This window comes from Coffea arabica, chromosome 5e (assembly GCF_036785885.1).
Source record: "Coffea arabica cultivar ET-39 chromosome 5e, Coffea Arabica ET-39 HiFi, whole genome shotgun sequence".
Classification (NCBI taxonomy): Eukaryota; Viridiplantae; Streptophyta; class Magnoliopsida; order Gentianales; family Rubiaceae; genus Coffea; species Coffea arabica.
The window spans coordinates 50985582-51009812 of record NC_092318.1 but is presented as its reverse complement, the minus strand read 5'-3'; the positions used below and the strand labels follow the sequence as shown (position 1 = coordinate 51009812).

At 37.4% G+C, this 24231-nt stretch overlaps 4 protein-coding genes and 1 pseudogene across 5 annotated transcripts; 1 reads left to right on the top strand and 4 right to left on the bottom strand.

Annotated features, from left to right (window-relative positions):
* Positions 1–427: 427 nt before the first annotated feature.
* LOC113687632 (multiple organellar RNA editing factor 8, chloroplastic/mitochondrial-like) lies at positions 428–3912 on the bottom strand. The gene is made up of 4 exons (XM_072049127.1): positions 3417–3912; positions 2159–2256; positions 1971–2036; positions 428–1256 (listed from the first exon to the last, which is right to left on the bottom strand). Exons 1-4 carry the CDS (start codon positions 3830–3832, stop codon positions 574–576), a joined length of 1263 nt encoding a protein of 420 aa, XP_071905228.1. The 5' UTR covers positions 3833–3912; the 3' UTR covers positions 428–573.
* Positions 3913–4439: 527 nt separating this feature from the next.
* Positions 4440–6632, bottom strand: LOC113691003 (uncharacterized). 2 transcript variants are annotated; one of them, XM_027209169.2, is made up of 2 exons: positions 6345–6632; positions 4440–5441 (listed from the first exon to the last, which is right to left on the bottom strand). In XM_027209169.2, the coding sequence occupies exon 2, from the start codon at positions 5439–5441 to the stop codon at positions 4599–4601; it is 843 nt and encodes a 280-aa protein (XP_027064970.2). In that variant the 5' UTR covers positions 6345–6632; the 3' UTR covers positions 4440–4598. The 2 variants fall into 2 exon arrangements, with proteins under 2 accessions (XP_027064970.2, XP_071905229.1); XM_072049128.1 differs by lacking the exon at positions 6345–6632 and adding an exon at positions 5560–6308.
* Positions 6633–8900: 2268 nt separating this feature from the next.
* Positions 8901–10867, top strand: LOC140006330 (ABC transporter G family member 10-like). The gene has a single exon (XM_072048155.1). The coding sequence runs from the start codon at positions 8944–8946 to the stop codon at positions 10804–10806; it is 1863 nt and encodes a 620-aa protein (XP_071904256.1). The 5' UTR covers positions 8901–8943; the 3' UTR covers positions 10807–10867.
* A 446-nt stretch (positions 10868–11313) lies between these two features.
* On the bottom strand, positions 11314–15616 carry LOC140006717 (cold-responsive protein kinase 1-like; annotated as a pseudogene).
* Positions 15617–18696: 3080 nt separating this feature from the next.
* On the bottom strand, positions 18697–22072 carry LOC113687987 (protein DJ-1 homolog A). Its single transcript, XM_027205564.2, has 8 exons — positions 21797–22072; positions 21486–21686; positions 20863–21012; positions 20600–20785; positions 20310–20390; positions 19585–19785; positions 19362–19502; positions 18697–19032 (listed from the first exon to the last, which is right to left on the bottom strand). The coding sequence occupies exons 1-8, from the start codon at positions 21953–21955 to the stop codon at positions 18829–18831; spliced, it is 1323 nt and encodes a 440-aa protein (XP_027061365.1). The 5' UTR covers positions 21956–22072; the 3' UTR covers positions 18697–18828.
* Between the last annotated feature and the right edge of the window lie 2159 nt (positions 22073–24231).

Here is a 24231-nt window from a genome sequence, read left to right as displayed (position 1 = left end):
AAATTACTGAATTAAGGTGGTAAAGAAATCGACAAAGAAGGGGAACTCATTTCCATTGTCAATGTTTAACTCTGTTTTTACTAACTTTTAATATAACCTAAGATAGAGGAGACATGGACACGTCACTGGTTTAACATCCTCTCTCCACCAGTAACCTCTCCATTGATATACAGAACTCTCGTGAACAGCTGGTAAGCCATGTTGGACAAGTATGCAGATAGCTTAGCGCTTCAGTAACATTTTGCGCTGTATTTCGAATTTCAGATCATGATGAGAAACTAATATTGGTTAAACAAGCATGATAGGCTAACAAGTTTCACCTGAGCTCCCACGGACATGAAAAATACAGGTTTGGGTAACTTGCCTGCCAATGATATACCAATTGTACATCACATTCAAGGCAGCAGGAGCAAAATATTCTTGCCACTCTCCTCCCAACTGTTAAACCACTTCCATTCAACCAAAAATAAACATATCACCAAACTAAACATCATCTCACTGGTTACCATATAAGCTTAGGCTTTCAAGACAAAATCCTAAAGATAACAAATTTCATTTACATCCACAGTCTGCTTATTGATAGTTTTGAGGCGGTGGAATATCCCTTCCAGGCATGTTCTGGTTCTGGTAAGGATTTCCACCAGCCACGTTTGGTGCATAATTGTTCTGATTCGGCCCAGGACCAGGTTGATAAGGTGCTCCTCCACTCTTCGGTGCATTATCATATTGGAAATTTTCTGCATTGTTTGGCACACCTCCCATGTTGTGCTGATTTCCGCCCATATAGCTTGATGGGGGCTGTTGTCCCCCATAGTTTGGTGGCTGTTGTCCCCCATAGTGTGGTGGCTGCTGTCCCATGTTGTAGTTTGGTGGCTGTTGTCCCATGTTGTAGGATGGTGGCTGTTGTCCCATGTTGTAGTTTGACGGTTGCTGTCCCATGTAGCCCGGTGCTTGTTGTCCTCCCATGTTATTGGATGGCATGCCACCGAGGTTGTTGGGTGGCATGCCACCCCTATTGGGTGCACCACCTCCCATGTTATTGGGGGGTATGTCCCCTGTATTGGTGGGACCAAAGTTCCTAGGCCCTCCAGGCCCCCCTTGGCCCATGTTTCTTCTCTCAAAGTTTCTGCTACGGTCATGGTTGCGTGGTCTGTCATTGCGTCTATTTCGCTCATTTGCCCGAGCATTGTTTCTCACCCACTCCTCATGATACTTGGGGTCATATGGAACAGCCTGACCATTAATGAAAGGTTCCCCTGCAATATCCAGTAGCATTGGCAGTTTAACATTATAAACAGGTAAACATTAATGTAACAGGCAAACCAGGATGCAGCATGAATGGACAAGGTAACAGATCATGCAGATGCTCAATGAGTCCGAAGCATCGTAGCAGTTGGATGGTAAATGGTTAAAAATATGTTTCAGAAACCAAGCAAGCAAGCTTGAATCAGAAGAGCAAAGTATCCCAAACTCACAAATCATCAAAATCATAGTAGCAGGACATATGTAGGTGAAATGAAATAGAAACCAAGAAAACAAGTTGGGACTGCTGAATTGTCACATCACAGCAGAGCAGTATCAAACAGCTGGAGCAAACTTGCTGTCACAAGGAACTAAATTTGCAAATAACACTAGAAGAAAAGCACATATATAACTTGAATAGATCGAACCATGCATGCCAAAAGTAATCATAGGGAAGTAACTCTTGAATAGATCAAACCAACTAGCAGAGAAAGTCTAAGTATAGCAGTCACTTCAAATAATTGTTTTCCAAACTACTAGTAAATGTAAAAGGTAAAATTAAAAGAAACCAGATAAGAAAATAGTTTAAGGAAAGAAAATAGAAAAGAAAATCATTCCCTCACAAGTCAGTTAATTCAATAACATAATAATCAACCAAACTGCCAAAAGAACAAAGTTTCACTGTTGAAGATTCAAATGGCTCAGCAACCAAACACAGACACTAGTACCTCCATAATCCTTGTTCCTAACGTCCAAGTAAGAATCTGGAAGGACCCAGCGGACACGAGGCAGTTCTACACATGAACAAAAGAAAGAAAATGCTTAGGAATTAGATTCTTTCTCAAATTTTGGCAACAAAATTGCTAAGGATACCATATTCATCAAAGCTTAACAAGAAGCCACATAATTCAGTTACCTTTCATCTTATAAGAAAGCTCTTCAGACACAAGGGCTCCAAATGCAAAGTAGTGTCTAGTGGAGACTGAATAGATCTTCATTCTTGCTTCCTCCTCACTGTAACAACAAGTGCAAGTAAATAACCACCAAAATGAAATGCTAGCCAATTGAAAATTCAATTATTTCCAATTGTACCAATCACTGAAATACCATATGAGGGTAGATTTGCTCAATCCACAAACAGATACCCGAAAACAGAAGCGTATCTAACACAGACAATGGGCTTGTTTGAATGAATTTTCAGATAATCACACAGACCAAGATATTCTATGGGCCACATAGGTTGGTGGCACATACACCAAAAAGCATAGGCACTCCTACACACTAATCCATGTGGCACAAACCTAAGGACACTCCTCAATGAGGGCAACCTAGTCTAGGATTATCCCATAAAACATAGTAGAAATTTCACTATCATCAGTGTTCTAGAGCATTTCCTCATTTTTTAAATGTTAGTTGCAATTTTTTAATGGCTAAACAGATACACATTATCAGTCAGAAATTTGTACAACAGTAAAGAAGAACAGGCCACGTTACTGGGAAAAAGAAAGATAATAAGCCCCAAAAGTATGTATCTAATTTAGCATTACAAACAGCAAGAACTACACCACCCTTCAGTCAATGTCCCTTGGACTCCATACTCCAGAAATGCCCATCGGATGAAAAAATTTCACAATCAATGTCATCAGAACTTCAGAGTCAAGTGTCTCCAAACATCTTAAGCAATTAAACAAAGACAACCAACCGAAATCATTTCCAATCCTAGTTTCTCCTGAAAGACATCACTTTTAATTGTCCATGGCTCATCGGAAACAATAAAGTCAAAAATTTTCCTAAACTAATAGCTATAACTCTCCTACTTTAAATTTCCGACGACATGCAAAAAGGGATAATAGACCTCGTCGTTCATATTAAATATAAAATGACGCTTATGAGAATCCATTACTATTAATTTAATATAATATATAATAGGAGGCAACTTTATGCTAAAAAAAGAAAAAAAAAACAGAAGTATATGCTTTAGGTCAACATACATCTATGGAGTTTTGAAAAATCTAAACATCTCAGACCTAGATATAGAGGTAGGAGTTTCTCGAAAATCTACTAATAAAATAAATACTATCTATCAAACACTCACAAACTAATACTAACTTCAGTTAAACGAAAAAAAAAATTAACAAACAAGTAATTCAATTCAGAAAATTCTCGTCACAAACCTTCCAACAACTTCTGCTAGGGTTTTGATATAGCTATCGATGATCTCATCTCTGGTGGGATCCCCTTCAGGCTTCTCCATAACCACAAGCCAGTGTTCAAAATCACATCCATCAAGCAAAATCGTCTCTTTAGGTGGGCGATTGGACCAGTTAGGGTTTGGGTCGTTGAGAGACGACGATGTGTGACGAGTCGCAAAACCTCGAAGGCCAGTCGCGACAGAGGTGCTGCTGCGGAGGCTGCTCGCGACGGCGACGAGAGGGCGGAGACGGAGAAGGGACAAGGAGGAAGCGGTAGTGGACAGAGATTGCGAAGGTTTAGATAGAGAAAGTGAAGCGAAGGACCGAGAGAAGAAGGAAGTTAGGGTTTGTTTGGTGGGAGTGAGTAGAGACGACCGAGTGAAGAACCGAGTCGCCATTTCTGTAGAAGCCCTCAACTCAGCGGAAACGAAGAGAGTGAGATAAGGAGAAAGGGGTATGTATGAGAAGGGGAAACAACGGTTTAGGGTTTTGTTATTTATATAGAGCGAGAATTCTCAGATTGCCCCTGGACTTTGACAAAATGACATAAATATCTTCTTTTTTTTATTTCTCTTTCTGTTGCTTTTGTTTACACGTGTGAGTTGAAAAGTTCTTGAAGTTTTCCCAAATTAAAAATGACTTTTTATTTTCACAACACAACTAGAATTTAGAAGTATGATATCTGAGGTAAAAAAATAATTAAAAAATATGTTCACGGAAAGTTCTAAATATTTTTTTAGAGTAAAATGGCAATCCAACCAAGATATAAATTAGATTTTTTGGATCAGCACCAATTGGTTCTGTTACAAGTAAATAGACACTACTCACAAGCCATTAACCTTCCCTATCAGGTGAATGCTCATCCCTCTCAAGCCACAAGACAATAATAAGGAAGACAATTAGACAGATATCAACAACATCAGCAGTTTGCTTGGGAGGGAGGGAGAGCAAATGGACGGGAAACATTAGCTGGGAGTATAATGCGTTGCTTGTCACTCAAAAGTCTACAATAACACAAGAATCATTATCATCCAATGCAGGGGCCAGAGCTTACAACATCCATTTCAAGCAGCAAGCAAAGTTTAGTAGTCTACTACTGGAAATCATCCACAAACTCAGACAAGATTGTCATCAGTAAACGTCTAATATATACACAGAAGTCCTTCAAAAATTACAATTGTAGCGCAAAGGATAACGTCGATGCAACATCCTTTGGAGCCATCTCCTACGCGGTTCTGCTGGCAAACATATAAAACACTCTCTCTCACCATCATCCTTGAGTAGTTCAAAAGCATCTAGGTACATTTCGCTGGATTGTGGAATATCTTCCATTTCATTCAGGCACCTTAGAGCAGCAGCAATGGAGTAATCAGGAGCAGTAACAGCTAAACTAGATTTGATGGAACTACCGTTTGGCATCCTTTCAGTTGTGAGATCAACAAGTTTACTTACACAGGCACGCAACTCATTCATCCATGAATCTCCTCTCGATTGACGTTTTAAAGCAGATTGTTGAGGATATTTGACACTTACAGGTGGTGATGGTTGGCCTACATAATCATCCTCCAAGACTTCACGAGTTTGACGTTCAAGATCTTCTAAACCCGCTGATAACAACTCATCCCGCATATCAACGGATTCATGCCCAGCCTGGTCCAACCCTTGGTTAAATTTCCACGACGTCATGTTATTTCTTTGCTCTGAGCTCCCTCTCATATAATTTAAAATGGTTGGCGGCCTATCTTTCTTCCCTCTATTATACACAGGACATATTCCTTCTGTTATGTGACGAAGCAGATGGGTTGTCCCACTTCTACTTGAACATGTAAAGAGCTTGTTGCAATGATTGCACTGGCATTTTTCATACGTTCCATCCTCCTTTATGAGTTTGGTGAAATGCTCCCAAGCTTTAGATCTTAACTTTACTTCTCTTTTCCGTTTTTCTCCAGTGCTTGCTTCAGATAGGTCGTTGACATCCACAGAGAGCTCATTATTTGCATCTGACATCTAATTGAAAGAATTCAACAAATCACAAATATAGTTTAAGATGTTCAGTAGAACCACTGAACAAGAAAGAAGTGAAGCAGCTTAATGTCCATGCCAGTACGCTTGTAGTATATGATACCTTAACTTCACACAGTCCTTTAAAATGCAAACATATAGCCTGGCTTTGATGAGTTGATCCAAAAAGAAACCAGGTTTCTGATGCATGTTGTGACCAACTAACTAGTAAGGCCAACCACCATGTTTTGACCAAACTCAGCCCGGAATAGAATGCACAATGTCGAAGCATTTTCACTTTCTGTTTTAACATCAGCACAAAAGCAATCTTTTTAATCTAGGACGTTACTGGACGTATAAATTGTAGAGATCCCTTTTGTGATAACTACGTGGTTAACAGTCGTGGGCATGCAAATTTCTGTTGAGTTAAGACTAGCATAACTACATATAGACCATATAACACACTTCAGCAAGTTATGGTTAAAATCTATTTCGACATGATAACCTATGATTTGTCTTCAACTTGACATTCTATAAGCTATACAAAGACATTCCAAAAAAGGCATAAAAGAAAGAAAGAAATCCTCTCATTTTTCATTTTTCTTCTATTCTAAGACTGTACAGCTGCAATTATCCTAACCTGCAGAACACAGAAACTAAAGGCTACCACAAAATAAGCTAGACCATAAATAAATAAATAAATAAAGTGGGACAAAAGAAGCTATCTTTTCTGATTTTTAAGGTGATCATGCTTAGAAGGATGAGCAATCAGCAGCAAAAAGTTGCCCTAATTTTTCTCCAACAATAGTGATTGCATGATAAAAGATTGCCGAACATTTGAACAAAATAAAGAAATTGAAACAAAATAAAGCTCGACCGAAGCTAAAAATGAAAGGGCGAAGCACTTGCCGGAGTAGGAGGAGAAGCCACCGCAGCAGCCTGCCGCCACCGAGGTCAATCCGGGAGGACTGGTACAGATACGTTGGGTGGTAGCAAATGCTAACGATTAAACTAGAATCTGGAAACCCTAGTTGAAGATCATTGATTGGAACGGGCCCATTTTGGGCTGAAATGAGTTGCTGTGACATGATTTTGTGGGCCTAATTCCACAAGTTCGGGCTTCAAAACCATCGTTGGAATCGGCCCGGCTCGCCCAAACATTCTTTTCTTCTCGTCCATCCTTTTTATTTTCTTCCTCCCATTCTGTCGGCCCAATAATGCAACATCAGATCACGCTAGCAATCAGCTTAGAGCCGTGAGCTGTAGCAGTGCCTGGAACCACGACTTCAGTCACACTAGCGTGTAGGAAAGGGAAGAGTCTTGAATCTTTTGATTAGGCCTCACGCCTTCGGCCAATAGTAAAGCTGTAAAAGTAAGAGGAATTGCCTTTGAGTAATTTAATCAATTTGTAATCTTCTCTGCATGTCATGCAAAACCCAAACGTTTATTGGTTTTAGAATTGAGTTTTTTGCCAAAATAACACTCTTGCTAAAAAATATTCGCAATGTGATTCACTTTCAAAATTTATTCCCATAATGATGTTATTATTGACATCTAGTTATCTTGATTGTTCTAATGTAGTTTATAGATAAACTAAAAGTTTTAAGAAAGGAAAGTTCTAATGTAGTTTATAGTTTCCAACATAAACTAAAAATTTTAAATTTTTTTTATTATAAAGGCACAAGAAGATTGCATAACTTTTATAATTTCCTTATAATTACTTAAAATAATTTCTACCATTATTGACCTTGCTATTATTGGTCTTTGATTTTTTTTTTAAATGTATCAAACCTATTGCATATATTTTTTCAAAAAATAAATCTTAAAAATACAAAAATTGCAACGAAAATTGTAAGCAATTACAAAAACTTCAAGGTTGTCATATTTGTTATGTTATCCTTCCTACTTGTTGAAAAGACTAGAGAATAATTTTCATTTGCCTTGAGATTATCGACTCGGGAAACATATTTTTTTAGACACTATTAATACAAATATTAGTTTCTTAGAATTCCGTTTGACAAGAGAAAGATAACCAAAGAAAAAAATGCAGGAAGGTATAGAGAGAAAATTGGAGAAGATATTAGATGAGAAAGAGAAATGAATGACGCATTCATCTCCATCGTGGCACATATGTAGCTTAAGTGACAGAAAAAATATCATAAAGGTAATAAATTTTAAAATTAGGTTACTTTGGATATATGTTTTGGAAGAAAAGTATTTTGGCAATAAATTCTTTAGATTTAGAAATGCGATTTATATAAAAATATATATAGTTACCAATTACTTCAGAGAAATTGGAAATGCCATTTAAATTTTTAAAGTCAGTGTTATGTGGCATGATCTGAATATGCTAGTGTATAAAAAATTTACCCAAACATAAAAAGGGATAGTAAAAAAATTGGTGATTTTTAAAGGGTAAAGCTTTCGTTACCTTTGCATATGCTTAGGAAAAAGTTTATAGTAAAACTCTTCTTGGGCTTTTGTTAATGGCTAGTTTGTCTTGGCAAATTTTAAACCATAGGTTCGTAAGTTTTACCTAAGGGTAGACTAGAGTTTGGAAATGGTTAATAGGACTGCTAATGGACTTGAGCGGCGGCACGGCCACAATGTCAATTTTCTAGGTGTAGCGTACCACATTTTTATTCGGCCAATTCTTTTGCCAGACTTTTCTGAAAATTCCTAATAAGATTTGCTTTTATTTTTATTAAAAAGAAAAAGAAAAAAAACTTCAAAAATTAAGTGACCAATATTCTTCACCTAAAATTAAGTGATCACATTCTTCTCAGTTATTTCTAAAGCAGTAGCTTGAACAGAGCAATTAAAGTAGATCAAGTGACCATGTTCTTCATCTAAAAGGCCAGGTGTTTAGGAGAGTTGTGAAAGTCTGGGAAACTGCAGGAAGCACAAGAAATTTGCAGGTTTGTGAATATCTAAAGGGGTAGGTCAATCTCAATGTTTTGGCATGGCAGAAGAGATGGGTTTGAATCATATGTTACAAGTTACTAATGTCTAACTATGGGCAAGAAAAAGGGCCAAAGACTACCAAACAAGGAATACCTTTTGCCAATTCTAGCATTAGTTAAGTGTAAATACGACGCTTAAAATATTGCAAAGCTAGCAGTTAGAGAAGATTTGATGAGACAACCAACAACAACCCTGCATGGTCAACTTATTGTTTACCTGCAAATGCAAAGACTCCAGGAGCAAAACTTGTTTTCTTTTCTCTCCTGCTTTCTAGTTTCTTTGATACTTTCCAAGTCTTCAAGCTACAACACTTTGCTTCTGATCAGAAGAAAGAAGAACAAGTTAAAGAACACAAATTTTTAACTCCAGTGCTGATTTTTGTTAAGCCTTTATACCAATAATAGAACTAACTGCTGGCTCCTAAGTTAACTTGTAAAGGAATATAAAGTTTGGTGCGTTAGCTCATCTTTCCTTGCTGCTTTCTTTACCAATGCCGCCTTCTTTCTAGCTTTCGCTTCCCCACTCTCACTTCTGCTCTTTCCCTATGGAATTGCCTATCCGGACACCAGATTCTATTGGTCGGAGAGCTTCATACATCATTGAGACCAAAAATCTGTCCTACAAACTTCTCAGTCCATGTAATGAGTTCAGTCTTTTATGTTGCAAGAATCCCAGGAAAGCTGCCAAGTTCATTTTGAAGGATGTAAATTGTGAAGCAAGGCCAGGGGAGATGACTGCAATAGCTGGCCCAAGTGGGGCCGGAAAAACTACACTTCTTGAAATCCTCGGTGGAGAAATATCACCAAGAAAGGTATCCGGAAAAGTATTGGTTAATGGTTGTTCAATACATCCAGAGTTTTTTCGCAGAATATGCGGGTTTGTCACCCAAGATGATGCACTGTTTCCATTGCTTTCTGTTGAAGAAACTCTCATGTATAGTGCTCTTCTTCGGCTATCAGGTGGGAAAAAGGAGGCCATCAGCAGAGTTAAAGTGCTGATAAAGGAACTTGGGCTGGACCATGTAGCTGGTTCCAAGATCGGGGAAGGATCAAATCATGGGATTTCAGGTGGCGAAAGGAGAAGAGTGTCAATTGGAGTTGAATTAGTTCATGATCCATCTGTCATTTTAATCGATGAACCAACTTCAGGGCTGGATTCAGCTTCTGCACTTCAGGTGATTACATTGCTCACACAAATAGCTAATAAAGAAGGTAAGACAGTTATCCTAACCATACATCAACCTGGATTCAGAATCTTGGAGTTGATCAATCGCCTTGTTTTGCTTTCAAATGGACATGTCGTCCATAATGGTTCATTAAAGCTTCTTGAACAGCGGCTTAAAGATTGTGGTTATTGCATTCCTCCACGCATCAATGTGCTTGAATTTGCCATTGAAGTCCCAAGCTGTATCTTAATACAAAGTTCAGAACAAGCTTCCAAATCTCTTGATGGCTCATTCTTTCCCAAGGATATGGTTGTAACTGAAGGAAGGTACAATAAAGATGATAGTTGTGTGAGAAATTTAAACAACTTTGGGGTCAAGCGCCTTTCCTGCTCAAATTCTCACTTGGAGGAGATTTTCATCCTTGGAGAAAGGTTTTGCAAAAACATATTCAGAACGAAACAACTCTTTGCAGCACGGATAATGCAAGCGTTGACAGCAGGACTCATAATTGGGACCATTTTCATGAATGTCAGAAATGATCAAAGGCAGATTGCCTTACAAACTCGGATAGGATTTTTTGCTTTCACTCTAACCTTCTTACTATCTTCCACAACTGAAGGCCTACCAATTTTCTTGCAAGAGCGAAGAATTTTTATGAGAGAAACTACAAGAGGAGCATATAGGGTATCTTCTTACGTTATTTCAAACACCTTTGTCTTCCTTCCTTTTCTTTTAATGGTTGGTCTTCTCTACACAACTCCAGTTTACTGGCTAGTTGGTCTGCGGCAAAACATTGATGGCTTCCTCTACTTTGCCTTGGTGGTTTGGATGGTTGTGTTGATGTCAAATGCCTTGACAGCATGCTTCAGTGCACTGGTCCCAAATTTCATCATGGGAACATCTATTATTGCAGGATTAATGGGGTCTTTCTTTCTTTTTTCTGGGTATTTTATCTCAAAGGAGAATATACCCAATTATTGGATCTTTATGCACTATATAAGCTTGTTTAAATACCCATTTGAATGCTTTATGATAAACGAGTATGGAGGGAAAGGAGGGAGAAGATGCTTAGAACGTGAAAGAGGGGAATGCAGTTTATATGCATATGAATTCCTGAGACAAGAAGGTCTGCAAGAGTCGCATAAGTGGAGCAATTTATTGATCATGTTGGCTTTTGTCATCGGCTATAGAGTTCTATGTTTTCTGATCTTGTGGTGCAAATGTTACAGATCCAGAAACTAGTCCTTTTCCATTTCCTAAATGAATGTTTGTAGAAATCATATATTGTTTCGATAGAGTTCAATAATTTATGGACAGATAATTTAATTGTTCATGTTTTTACCAGAAATTTTCTGAGATATTGTCAGTTTAGCATAGTATAACAGCACCCTTTTTGCATATGTAATAAACAAGAGACTGGATTGTTGGCTACTTCAAACAATTCATACTGGTAACCATTAAAGAGGAAGTGTTTAGCAGAAAAGGAGATCATAAATTTTATAACAGCAGCTGTCCCAATATGATGTGATCCGAATATCATCTGAAACCTTAAAAGATGAATTTACTCTAAACAGAGTGAAGAGTTTGCAAATTTCCTGATGTTCATTTTAATAATTACAGCAAAAGAACTGAATGTACTCTAACAGAGAAACAAAGGCAAACCAAGTTACATCCTTCAACAAAGGTCCCCAAATGTCATGGTCAAAAATGGAGCAACAAATACAAGAATGGCAAAGAGTAGGCATCTACTTTCATATCAAATCATCACATAGTGCTTATGAATTATCATTTATCACCATATTTGTAACAACACCGTGCTTGCTCCTACCTTCATCAATTTTGGGTTTCAGAGTTTAAAACTGATGAAAACTGCCGGAGATGAATCCATCCAAAAAGCACCCTTCACATTATCTTTACAAAATTTGTTGGATTGAAAACACCCAATGTTACACATCAAGAATCTAGTAACACCACTACCCCCACCCGTCCCCCCCCCCCCCCCCCAAAAAAAATAAGGGAAGAAAAAGAAGCCTTAAATAATGTACAGAGATTCAGTGCTCAAAACTGCAACCTAGAAGGATAAACAAAGCTGCTGTTTGAGTCTTCTAGCAGCTAACTGTCCCGGTCATCTATTGAAGTGTCCCGGTCATATATTGAAGAGAAACTCATGGAGGGATATGTCATGGTTGTGTTCTCAGAAGATGATGAATTTCCCTTCTTTCCAGAGCCAGCAGAGACTGTATAAGTTGTGGTACTGTTATGCCTCAGAATCATAAGCTCCTCTATAATCCCAGGTTTTGCTATCTGTTTTTCATCCCAATCTATCTCTCCAGTCAACATTTTCACCACGGTAGACATGGATGGCCGGTTTTTAGGCACATCTTGGGTGCATAAAAGACTAATCTTCAGATACCTGGTAGCCTCATCAACATCAATATCCCCTCCCAAATCAGGATCAACCATTTGAACTAGCTCTCCTTTCTCAAAAAGAACCCACACCTGCAAATAAGAAGTCATTCAGGGAATGGAAAGGAGAACAAGGGAAAAAGGGAAGGCCAATTATCAGCAGAAATAACTAGACAAGAAAATGAATATGGAACTGCACACATGAACAGTCAGTTTCCAATTGTTATTATTGTGAACTCCTACTTGAGATTTGAAACATTAAGCTGCATTCAAACATCATCATCTCATATATTAATTGTGGCCAAACAACATTTCATCTCTCCAATAGAGCCATCTGGCAAAAGAAAACATAGTGATCAGAAAAATGCCAACACGAACCACTAAGTTAATACACTTGTAGACCTTCTTGATACAACAAACACTTTCAAATCATGAGTGAGGTAGACACTTGCACATTCAACTATAAGGATGATAAGGAATTCAACTGGTAATACATGGTGGTTAAAGGTTGTGGAACGAGAGAGTATGGTGATTATATAATGCAAAGAGCGGTTTTACAACTATCCCGTCAAATAGATTACAGATGTCAGCTACTCCCCATGTTGATAAATAGTTCAGTGACTACTTTCACTTATCTCTCCTCAGTTGTCATGACCTGCTTGTTGACAGAAAATGAGCAAAGGCCCAGAATCAGGCTAAAAGGCATAGTTAATGGATAACAGATGAATCCAAAGGCATTCACTAGTAGCATCAAGACCATGCATTTTGCTATCATCAGCTATACCTAAAATGTGTGATTATATTACTTAGATATGTTTACATTGTAGAATGGGAAAAAAGTGAAAAGGAAGGACAGATAGGTTGGCAACTTGAGTTTCAGTAGGAACTGCTTCATTATCTAATATTGGTTTATACTCATCATTTCAGGTTCTAAAAGGTGGAGGCTAGGTATCTTAATCCATTCTTCCATAGTAGACAAATTAGTACTCATCTACTCAGCACATCAGTTAATATCCTACTCATTTGTTTCTTGTAGCAAGAACTTCTTCAGATGGTAATTCAAAAATATATTCTACTTATAATAGTCCAAGGAATAAACCTCTCAGTATGAGCAAATGAAGAATTGCATACCTTTTCAAGAAGAAACTGTTCACCGACAGGCAACCGCTTGTTTGTGTTGCATCTACCACTGACAATCTCCAAAAGGAGAACACCAAAGCTATATATATCAGCTTTCCGTGTCAACTGGCCTCGAATTGCATACTCAGGGGCCAAATAACCTCTAAGAACATGCAACAATGTAGAAATTATAAGTAAAAAATACATTAGACTTTGAGTCATATAGATTAATTGCATTTGTTGCAAACTCTTTGCTTTCTTTGTCCATTTTCTTCTGCAGTACATTATATGAGAGGAAGGAGTTTAGATATATACTGAAAATAAACTTACAGAGTCCCAGCAACGCGTGTGCTAATATGGGTTAAACTAGACGGAAAGAGCTTCGCTAGACCAAAATCTGAAATCTTTGGTGTAAGGTCTTTATCAAGAAGAATGTTGCTTGCTTTTATATCTCTATATGACAAGAGGCGATGAGTTACCAAGAAGAGTCTGAGCAAGGCTATTATTTTCAAGATAGCCATAGACCAATATCCTGTGGTCCCCTTCAGCACAACAGCCATGCAACTTTACCAGGTTTTCATGTTCTAGACCTGAAATTGTCACTATTTCCGTCAAGAACTCTCGTACGCCCTGAGTTGAATCAGCAGAAAGCACTTTTATAGCAGCCAGTGTTCCATCTTTTAGCCTCCCCTGACAATTAGTAGACAATTCAACTACATATCTCAAGCACCAGTAGCAAAGTAATTCCCCAAAGAAGGATGATATGAAACAAAAAGTATTACCTTATACACTGAACCAAACCCTCCTTTCCCAATTTTATTTACAGGACTGAAATCTTCAGTTGCAATTCGCAAATCTCCGTAGCTGTAGAGCCTAGCATTGTCTACATTTAAACCTTCTGTATACATTTTGAAGCTACTTAGAACAGTTTCATGCATATAAAAAACGCATCATTGTATATAGTATATATGCCATAAAAACATGTTCAAGAGCTGTTGCAAGCATTTATTGAAGAAAGTGATCAAGAATTAAGAAATGTGAGCTCATCATTGAAGTCAAGAATTAACGAAGGACCATTATCATGCTTCAGACAACATGAATTTATCCAATTCGGTATCTGGATAATAGATTGGATGTTAAAGTACCAAGTGACTCTTCCAGAAACCCACCTTCCTCAAGTTCTATTGTTCCCCAAGTTGGAGAAGAAGCTTTTTGTTTGAAACAGAAAGTAAAACAACTCCCTGCACCCATCTCGTGTGCCAATTAAGAATTCGAATCAGAACAAACTACCTGTCAAGAACAACTGTGACAAATAAATTTGTAAAGTTTAGAACTTTGTCAAGTTCTGATCTGACATTACAGGTCAGGTAAAGATTTATATAAATTAAGATTACTATTTTGCTATCGATAACACATAGTGTAACTATAAGATAAGTGAAGCAGAAATGATCTCTTTGAAGGTACAAATTGAAGGAATAAAAAGAAAAGGAAACAGAAAGGCTTAAGTTCTAATTCTGAAATTGATCAAGAAGTGAATCCTAAGACCTCTCCTGAGAAGACCCTATCGGTATTACCAGGCCAAAGGCAACGTTTGCATCATCATTTAAAAGAGGAATTTGCGAGGCACAGTACCTCAGGACCAAGTCAAAGCCATCCGCAAGAACTAATATGCACCAATGACGAATGAAAACTACATAAATTCTCCGTAAAAGGGAACAAAAGGCATCATAGCACCTACACAAGCATTTACCATATTGTTTTGCGCATTGGTTTTAGAAAAGCAGGATTCAGCAAACACACATTAGATTATAATTACTGGTTCCTGTTCATAATTCATATCCAATTGAGCCAGATTCAACAGGGCCAATCAGCTACCTTTGCAAAGACATCATAATAATAAATTATTTGCCAATAAGGATATAAATGACCTTTAAACTAGCTATAAGAATCACTGAAACCAAGGATAACATGCACTTATCAAGCTACAAACATAAGAATATGGTCTATAACAAGATTCACAGAAAAATTCACAATTCATCAAAGGTGCTTGACTAATCAAGCATGAAAAGGATTGAGAGAATCGCCGAAGTTCAGAGAAAAGCTATCCGCTATTGCACATGCTAAAGAAGGCCCAAAAATATCTTCAAGAAACAAAGAGATGGAAAGCTCACCTTTACGGTACTATCTTGGTGAACCAGGAGAGGGCTGGTGCAGGAGAATTGTAATGGCTTAAAAGTGGGCTGGGATGCTTTTATTTTCGCAAGACAGACTAAAATAAAATTAGAAATAGTCAAGTTTGAAGTTTCATTCCAGCATTTAGTTTTTACCTGGTCAGAGCCGTTAACTGATTTTGTTCTGTGCTCCAGTTCCAACTTCCAACTCCAGTTGTAGATTGGTAGGAACTCATTAATACACGAGCTGATGGGTTAATAGCTACGCGTAATTCTTGTCTTTGTTTTGTTTGGTTTCGAGGGAGACAGCAAATGGAAAAAGGAGGAGAAAGGTAGGGATGGCAACGGGCGGGGTGGGCCGGGGGACCCCTCCCCCAGCCCCCGTTCCCCCTCCCCCCGCCCCGTCCCGCCCGCCCCGCTTCCCCGTGGTGTTTTCACGGATTAATAAAAATTTGTTATATAATTTTATTATGATTAAATTTTAGCAAATAATTAAGTAGTAAAATATCAATATATCATCAAATTATTATTCATTGTAATTTTACAATTGAAACTTATAAAAATAATCAAATAAAAATTATTTGAATACAATCCAACATGATGAAATAAATATAATTAAAATAGTCAAGTTTTCACTTTTGGCACAAATACAATCACTAATTCATTATTGTGCTTGTGCTTTTTTTTTAAAAAAAAATGTTATTGTATTAAGTGTAATTAGGGATTTAGTATAAATGTATTAATAAATTTAATATAACCAATTAATAATTTATATTAGTACACATATATAATTATTAGTATAATTAATAATATCAATTATATTATATATACTAATAGTCATTATATAATACATATAACTAAGAATATCATTATCATAAATTTGTAACTAATTAAATTATATATTATATATATAATTATATACATATAAATTTTATATATTTATTTTTTTAAAACGGGTGGCGGGGCGGGAGTACACTCCCCCGCCCTCCGCCCCCGCCCCAGCCCCAGCCCCAATCCTTTCCCCATTAGCCTCCGCGGGCACCCGCCCCTATTGCCACCCTAAAAAGGGGGAGCCCATCTGAATAATTGTCACGACCAGCTCAATATAGTGAAGATTCTTTGCAATGACAATTCTACATTCGAAAAACAAATTGGGCCAATCTTAATTTATTGTCATTGCAACGATCGAACAAGAGGCAAGTGCAGGCCAAGGTAAAGAGTTTGAGCAGTGTAAATTCTGTACTCTAATGCTTATATAGTAGTAATAGGGCTGCAAACGAATCGAGCCGCTCGCGAGCGGCTCGAGTCAAGCTCGAGTCGAGTTCGATGTTAATCGAACTCGAGTCGAGCTCGAGCCGGCTCGAGTCAAACTCGAGCTCGAGCTCGAGCTCAGAATATTAAGCTCGTTAGCTCGCGAGCCGGCTCGCGAGCTTGGGTATATATATATTTATTTTTATTTTTATTTTTATTTAATAATAAAATTACGTATATTATATATATATTTTTTATTTTTTATTTTCATAGTAAAATTACGTATATGTCCTTAAAATTTTATTATTTATTAAGAAAAAAATATTATTTTATTTATTTATTTTTTAAATAAAATATTTATTTTTTATTTTTTTTCGAGCTCGAGCTCGGCTCGACTTGATTCGAGTCGAGCTCGAGCTCGAAATTTGCCGGCTCGTCGAGCTCGAGCTCGAGCTCGAGCTTGGTAAAATTTAGTCGAGGCTCGGGTCGATTAGCTCAAAGCTCGACTCGGCTCGGCTCGTTTGCAGCCCTATTTGTAGTAGTAAAAACCGAACAAAGGTAATCGCAAATGATTTACGGCGAGAGCTGTCACGTGTAAAAGGGACAAGAATTTTAGACCATTGACCTTCAACATGAATGAATAACACGTGGTAGTTTTATGTTAGCAAAAAGTCGTCAGACAACACCGGTCAGCGAAGTGTTTGGATTGTAAAAAATTATCACATATATTAAATCGTTATATTTTTAATTATTTTTTTATTTTATATATATCAAATCGTTACAGTATTTTTTATAAAAAATTACAAAGAAAATGCCATTCATACTTTTTCTTAATCATTCAACTCATCCTTCTCTCAAACTTTTCATTATCTAAACTTTGCTGCAAAATGGCTGATTTGTATATTATATATAAAGCATGAGGAAGGAATTTCATATTAAAATTTTGTGTGATTTTATTATTCTACTTTCACAAAAGCAAAAGTTTGCTAATAATAATTTTCATTACTATTAATTTTTTATTTTAATTGTTTTCTTAATTTGCACGCCCATGAAGTGCGATTTTCCCACTAGATTGATTGAAGCACGTTGTAAGGAATCAATTACTATATTTTTTTTGAACTTTTATACATATGCACGAAAGAAAAGGCACTTGATATTTAATTCAAGAAATTTCTGATAGACGTTGGAAAATACTACTACTTTTAGTCATAAAGATTAATAAGATCCCAATATTTTGCATGCACAATAAATTAATGACCAAACATTAGAGAATCCAACTCATTGCAAGCAGATTAGCAGAGTTAAGGTACCGGAAACAACACACATTACATGTCCAAGAGTGCAAGTTTTCTTTGACAGCACAGTTGCATCAAGTTCTTGCTTTTTTTCTTTTCACGTTTGGTAGCCAATTTCTTTGTAGGTAAAAACAACGGAGGACCCAAAACCACAACAACAACAACAACGGGAGCTTCTCGAGCTCATAATTTGTACATGGGGAAATTTGGCACGTACAAGGTTTTTCTTTGGAAAATTCATAATTTTTTCCAAGATTCATTTGCTTAAATAACAAAATGTTATCCCTCAATCGAAATTTTAGAGACGGCATGCAGGGTCCATCTCCCGCGTGATCTTGCTGTTTTCCAAATCTTGACCTTTTCTAAACTGAAGTCTAGAAATTCGGCTTTTATAAACCTAATCCCAGAAGAAACCTCAAAAGCCGGCAACTCTTGAGGTCCTTCCAGGGACTTATAAACCAAACCCAAACCCCCCCCCAATCGGGAGAAGTAAAATCGGGAGAAGTAAAATTCGCTACATCTACAACTTTTTGTGTTTTGACTGACAAGAAGAAGAAACGTCAAAACTCGTGTGCCCACCTCAGCTTCTCGCTGCAATCGGAAAGGGCAGAGCAACTTCAAAACGGATAACGGTCTCAGAAGTCCCAAACCAGTGAAACCACTGTCCCAACTCCCAACACATCATCCATGAGAAAATGAATCTGGTTCTTGACTACTCCGACATTAAAGGCCCAAATGACAAATGCAACCAGCTCGTTTGACTGGCTGCTTAAGCGCGTTGTATTCTTGGAACTTTAAAAACTAGTGCAAATGTTTTGACCTCTGATGACCAATATAAGCCATCCCATTGCAAAGACAACGTAAAAGCCAAAAGATACGAAAACTGAAAATCTCAGAACACCCAAGCTCCAAAATTTATTCTATATCATACACGTCTACATACACAAGGTCGATTAGTTCATCATCGGATTTCTTTGGGGAAGGGGACGAGAAAGGTAAGAGGGAGTCCGGTTCCAAGCCCACTAACGAACAAAAACCAAGAACTTTGCAAGTTCTAGAGCCTTCTCGCGCCCAAAGAGCTTCTCTGTAATAGCAAACGCGAACTCCAGTGAGGTTCCTGGCGCTCTACTAGTGATGAGATGGCCATCCACAACCACCCTGTTCTCTGCCTCGCTTGGATCAGTCAGTTTGTCGCACAGTGCAGGGAACGCAGTAGCCTTTTTACCCTGAAGAGAGCAAAAGACATCATATCAAGGTGAAAAAGAATACATACTTAAAACTGAGTAGGTATTAGTGACAAAAACGGACATGAAACTACCCAGTGCAGGGTAAACCAAATATTTTGACATCAGAATGGTAGCCTTCAAACTAAACGAGGTACACAAAGAAGAGACGAGGCTGATGGAAGCACTACAAATTTCGAGGCAAAATTTCAGGAATTCATGAATTTGTTGACTTCCAATATGCTTGAATTTTGGAGAAAAGCTTTATACTCCTTAGCTGCATATACCCAAATTGAACACTAAACACGCAGTGACGCATCTCAAAATGCTACCTTGAGCAAGCCGTGTGGTTCCAAGACTAAAGCAGGGGAAGCACAGAATGCTCCATACGGTCTATTAGATTCACGCTGCTTCTTCAGCAAATTAATTAACTTTCCTGATTTCGCAAAGGCTTGCGCGCCACCAAGTCCTCCCTGAATATGTACAAAATGTTAAAAAAATCAGACTGCATTTTCAGGTGTTGTTGGCTTGATAGAACAAATGTAGCTCTCATACCGGCAACACAATAACATCATATGAGCCATTAACAACATCATCAAGGAGCACATCTGCAACGAGTTTCACTTTTCTAGAAGCCACAACTTCTAGTTTATCCTCAACAGATGCCACCAGAACTTCAGCATTTACCCATCGAAGTACATCAATAATAATAAGAGCTTCCATTTCCTCAGTGCCATTAGCAATAGGTACAAGAATCTAAAAGGCAAAAAGAAGAGGAAAACTGGATGTAAACACATGATTGTGCAAAACAATGTTAATGGCTGTCAATTGCATATTCAAAACAGTCATTGATTTTTAGTTCACAAAGAATACAAAGAGGAGGTTTGACACAAAAAGTCAAATTTTGGAATGTGAAAGGAAGAGAAGCAGTTTGGTTACCTCTAGAAGCAGCAAAAAATTTAACCTGAATAAGGTCTTTGATAGTAGAACAAGTTGACATGAATTATCAGCCTAGACATACTGTGACAGAAAAGGCAAAGTATATAATCAACAATGCAACCTAACTGGCATGGCTTGGTAGATAAGGAATTATCACATCACAGGCCCCTCAATTTGTCATGGACATGCATGTGAGATTACTGGAGGTTGAACAAATTGAAGTACCAGACTAAACCTACATAGTGATTCAAGTCGAGGCAGGGGTATGACATCGTGGCTTGGATGAGATGTACTAGTACAAAAAAGTATTAAGCAACAACCTAAACCTAGACATAAATTACCTTAGGGGAGCCATCACATGTCCAATTGACTCGATTAAATTCAGCAAACAGGAATTCAGCCCCGTGAATGGTGCGCATAACCTAGGAATAAACAGCTTGTGAGAAATGCTTATACAAAAATTATGCAAGAAGCTAATTATGTAAAAACTGCCGCACAGAATAGATAGATGCATCAGGAAAAGTAGTAAGCCAGATAATAACAAAATGGTCGATTGTGATCCTCTAGAGTCTATAATAAACATTAAAACGCCTTATGTCAGTGAGGAAAGGTAAAAGGCAAAGAAACGTACCAATGGCCCAGAAACTTCTTTAGCTTTTTCCTTCCCAAATAATTGTTCAACTAGTGCAACGGCATACTCCATGGCTGTTCCAGGTCCTTGACTCGTCACAACATTGCCATCATGCTCAACTATTGAGTCGCTAAAAATCGCAGCAGCGGCAGATAACTGCTCCCTGAATGATGGATAACAAGTTGCCTAGTCAAAAAAATCATTATCTGGTTAGAAGTTGATCACTAGATAGCACTATAACTTCATGGAATATCGTTCATCACCTTCTTCCCCTTCAATAGGCCCCATGAGCCAAGTGCAACAGCAGGAGATGCACATATTGCAGCATATAATCGGCCTTCTGAAGCCTGCTTTTTCACTATGCTTTCCAAAGTTTTATTATCTTTAAGCGTTGTTGCACCAGGCATTCCTCCCTATACCAAAAACAGATAAATGAAGAATAAATTAATTTGCCAGAAACAAATTCAATTTTCTCGACGAGAGGCCACTATAGTAATGAATCACTCAAATGAGACACCAAAAAATAAATAGCTGTTTCTAACGGTATGTTTTAAGGATCAGTTTCAAAGTCAGATTTTTAAAAAAAATAAAACCAACTGTATTTGTATAAATTTCTAATAAAAATGTCAACTGGAGTAAAGGAGTCATTGAAATTAAGAAGCTCACTCATAAAGCTCTATGGTATTCCATTTTGATCGCCACTTTTCATACAATTTCCTAATACCCCGCTCTCAACAAGGGGGAAACTTTAAAAAAAATGGCAAATAAATAAGAAAACCAACACTGAAGGCCACCAAAAAACAGGGGAAAAAAAGCAATCAATAAACCAAAAAAAAAAAAAAAACAATTTTAGTCCATACGGCATAAGCCAAAAACTTGTCGATACCGGAAGAGAAATGAGGTCGAAGACGTTATCGGCGCAGTCAGAAATCAAGGCATCGGCAACGATTTTAACACCGCGGCAAGCATCAATTTGCAGCTGCTTCTCCACCGAAGCTACCGTAACCTCCGCGCCAGCTCTCCTCAACACATCTATTGGCACCACCGCCTCCACTGGCTCGGTCCCATTCGCAATCGGCACCAAAACCTATCACCAAAATGGTAGACAGACAAACAAAAAACAAAAATCAAGCTCAAAAACGAATTCTAGTAGTAGAATTTTTTGTCAGCAGTGAAATTTTGAGTATGGTTCTTTGCCTTTTTGTTAACGGAAGCCATGACTGAGAACGAAAAGCGCTGCTTGTGAAGAGGGGGGAAAGTGAGGAATGAATAACACAAGTGCTTGGGAAGTTGAGCAAGAGTCGCGAAGGACGACACGCGCGTGAGGTTGCGGACCTCAAACGCCAACGCCCCCATTTCAATCAATCCCTTATATTATATATAGTATATTACTGCAGCTGCTCTGCGGCTGCGTGACTCTGTGTAAATGTGACGAAGGCACTAGGTAAAGGTGCCGCTGGCTCGCGTCATTGTGATATTCGTGGCAAGCCTTTAGGACCACAGCGTGGGCAAGTATCATTTCAGGGATTGGTATTTCAATTTGGCCTCAGGAAATGTTCTAGTTCAGTCCTTAGCTCCATTATAGTTACTCTCTTGACCTACGATCTAACCGACCTTGCTTGTCCCCAAATAATAGGTGTATTTGCGTGCATAAATTATTTAAAATTTTTTTTATCATAAATATATTTTTCAATCACATTTTTATATTTTTAAATACTTTTACATTTCACATTTATCATATAATTAAAAGTGTTACAATAGTCATTTTAAATAATACATACACGCACAATATATGAAGCAAAGACCGAAGAAAAAACATGGCGTTGACTATATTCATTCTTTTTTTTTCTTTTTCATCATTTACTAAGTTTTGGAAAGGTAGTTTTATCGAATTTTTTAGGCATAAGCTAGCCTCTCTATACAATTTTAGCTCTTAAACTCTTACAATTTTAGGCAAAAGGTAGTTTTGCAAAGACCGAAGAAAAAACATGGCGTTGATTGTGTTCATTATTTTTTTTTTCTTTTTTCATCATTTACTAAGTTTTGAAAAGGTTGTTTTACCGATTTTTTTAGGCGTAAGATAGCCTCTTTATACAATTTTAGCTCTTGAACTCTTATGTATATAGTTAATAGCTTAAGTGTTTGAAAGAATGAAAGTCAAATATCATCTTTAGAAATATAACTATTTTAATGAATATAATAGAAAGTGTAACAGATTGCGACTACATGGGTGAAACATTTGCCACGGTCTATCATGGCTTTTAAATGTGAATTACAACTTTATTTTCCTAACAGGAGACTTGTGGGATTTGAAAACTGAGGATGAGATTTTTTTAAAAAAAAAATTAGAATTCAGAGTCTTTAATTTCTAGATTTTAAATATGATTCACTGGATGAAGAACTTCTCTACATTCATTTCTTAAAATGACTTGTGTAAGATGTTAATTCCCATGAGATTTTTTTTTTTCGGTGCTCATGCTCTATCCAAAGTTACATCAAGTTGCAGCTACAACAAATAATAGCGTTGAGCCTACTTTGAACACTTTTTATTGTTTAGCTGTGATACCAAATTTGTTTTTTTATTTTTTTAGGGGTTAATTGCACTTTATCTCCTTAGGCCATTTCTCAATTTACCCCCAACGTTTGTTTTCTACAGTTTACCTCAAAGACTAACGGTCAACTCTAATGGAGATAAACAGAATAATGAAAAGACAATAATACTCTTAAGAAAATAATGAACAACCCAAAATACCCATATCTCTAGGTTTATGAAAGAGATAAATAAAAGTTTCCAAAATTACCATGAGATGTGGACTGTGGAGGAGGGGAATTTCTCTCCATTTGGCACATGGGACAAAAAAAAAATTATTCATATAGCTGTCTAAAACTCTTTTTGACTTATTCATGTATAGAACAAAATTAAAGACAATAATAACATATTATTAATGAAAAATTCTTACATTGTAATTTGAGTAACAGTAAAATCTTCTTTTCGAATTTTCAAGTATCCAAGAGGTGCACAATGGTGCCTTTTTACCACATCACGCATTTTTTGGGGCGATCTTTCAATGTTATTTGAAGCATTTTGTGACATTTTTATGATACTTTTGGTTGACAAAGAAAAATTTTAAGAACTTTTGGATTTATTGAAATGAAAGAGAAAAAATAAGTTACAACTGGATGGAAGCATGAAAAAGAAAAAATAGGCTAAAAAACACCAGACACCCATTTTTATAACTCATTGAAGAACATTTTAGTCAGCCAAAACAAATGGCTCTCATCCAATAGCAATTTCGGTATCTTGAAGTTTTTAACGGTGCAATTGCTTAGCTAGACTGATGGAGGGGGTAAACTGTGAAAAACAAACGTTGGGGGGTAAATTGAGAAATAGCTCATACTTAAAGGGGATAAAGTGTGATTAATCCGGTTGATAATTTTACTACTTTTGAGGGTTGAACTGAAATTAACGCTAATGTTGCCACGTCACTTGGGACTGTGATCGAGATTACTATGGGGTTTGACTATGCGAAGAAGATCAGGAAACACTAGGCTAATGTCTGGCCCATTGCGTCAAATTGACTGGGCTTCCTCGTGTGGACTTGAGCAAGGAGTCCGTGCACGCAGGATAGAAG

Bases quoted from the DNA above. Each gene is read 5' to 3' on its own strand.
- LOC113687987 (XM_027205564.2), bottom strand. From the start codon at position 21,955: ATGGGGGCGTTGGCGTTTGAGGTCCGCAACCTCACGCGCGTGTCGTCC. The intron at 19,503-19,584 runs GTATGAGAGCTA...GTACATATTCAG, and splicing joins ATGATGTTATTGTGTTGCCG to GGAGGACTTGGTGGCGCGCA. The intron at 19,033-19,361 runs GTAGCATTTTGA...TGCTCTCTTCAG, and splicing joins AACCACACGGCTTGCTCAAG to GGTAAAAAGGCTACTGCGTT.
- LOC113687632 (XM_072049127.1), bottom strand. From the start codon at position 3,832: ATGGCGACTCGGTTCTTCACTCGGTCGTCTCTACTCACTCCCACCAAA. The intron at 2,037-2,158 runs GTAACTGAATTA...GTTCATGTGTAG, and splicing joins GCTTTCTTATAAGATGAAAG to AACTGCCTCGTGTCCGCTGG. The intron at 1,257-1,970 runs GTACTAGTGTCT...TGGATATTGCAG, and splicing joins TAGGAACAAGGATTATGGAG to GGGAACCTTTCATTAATGGT.
- LOC140006330 (XM_072048155.1), top strand. From the start codon at position 8,944: ATGGAATTGCCTATCCGGACACCAGATTCTATTGGTCGGAGAGCTTCA.
- LOC113691003 (XM_072049128.1), bottom strand. From the start codon at position 5,748: ATGTTAAAACAGAAAGTGAAAATGCTTCGACATTGTGCATTCTATTCC. The intron at 5,442-5,559 runs GTATCATATACT...TCTTTCAATTAG, and splicing joins AAGGACTGTGTGAAGTTAAG to ATGTCAGATGCAAATAATGA.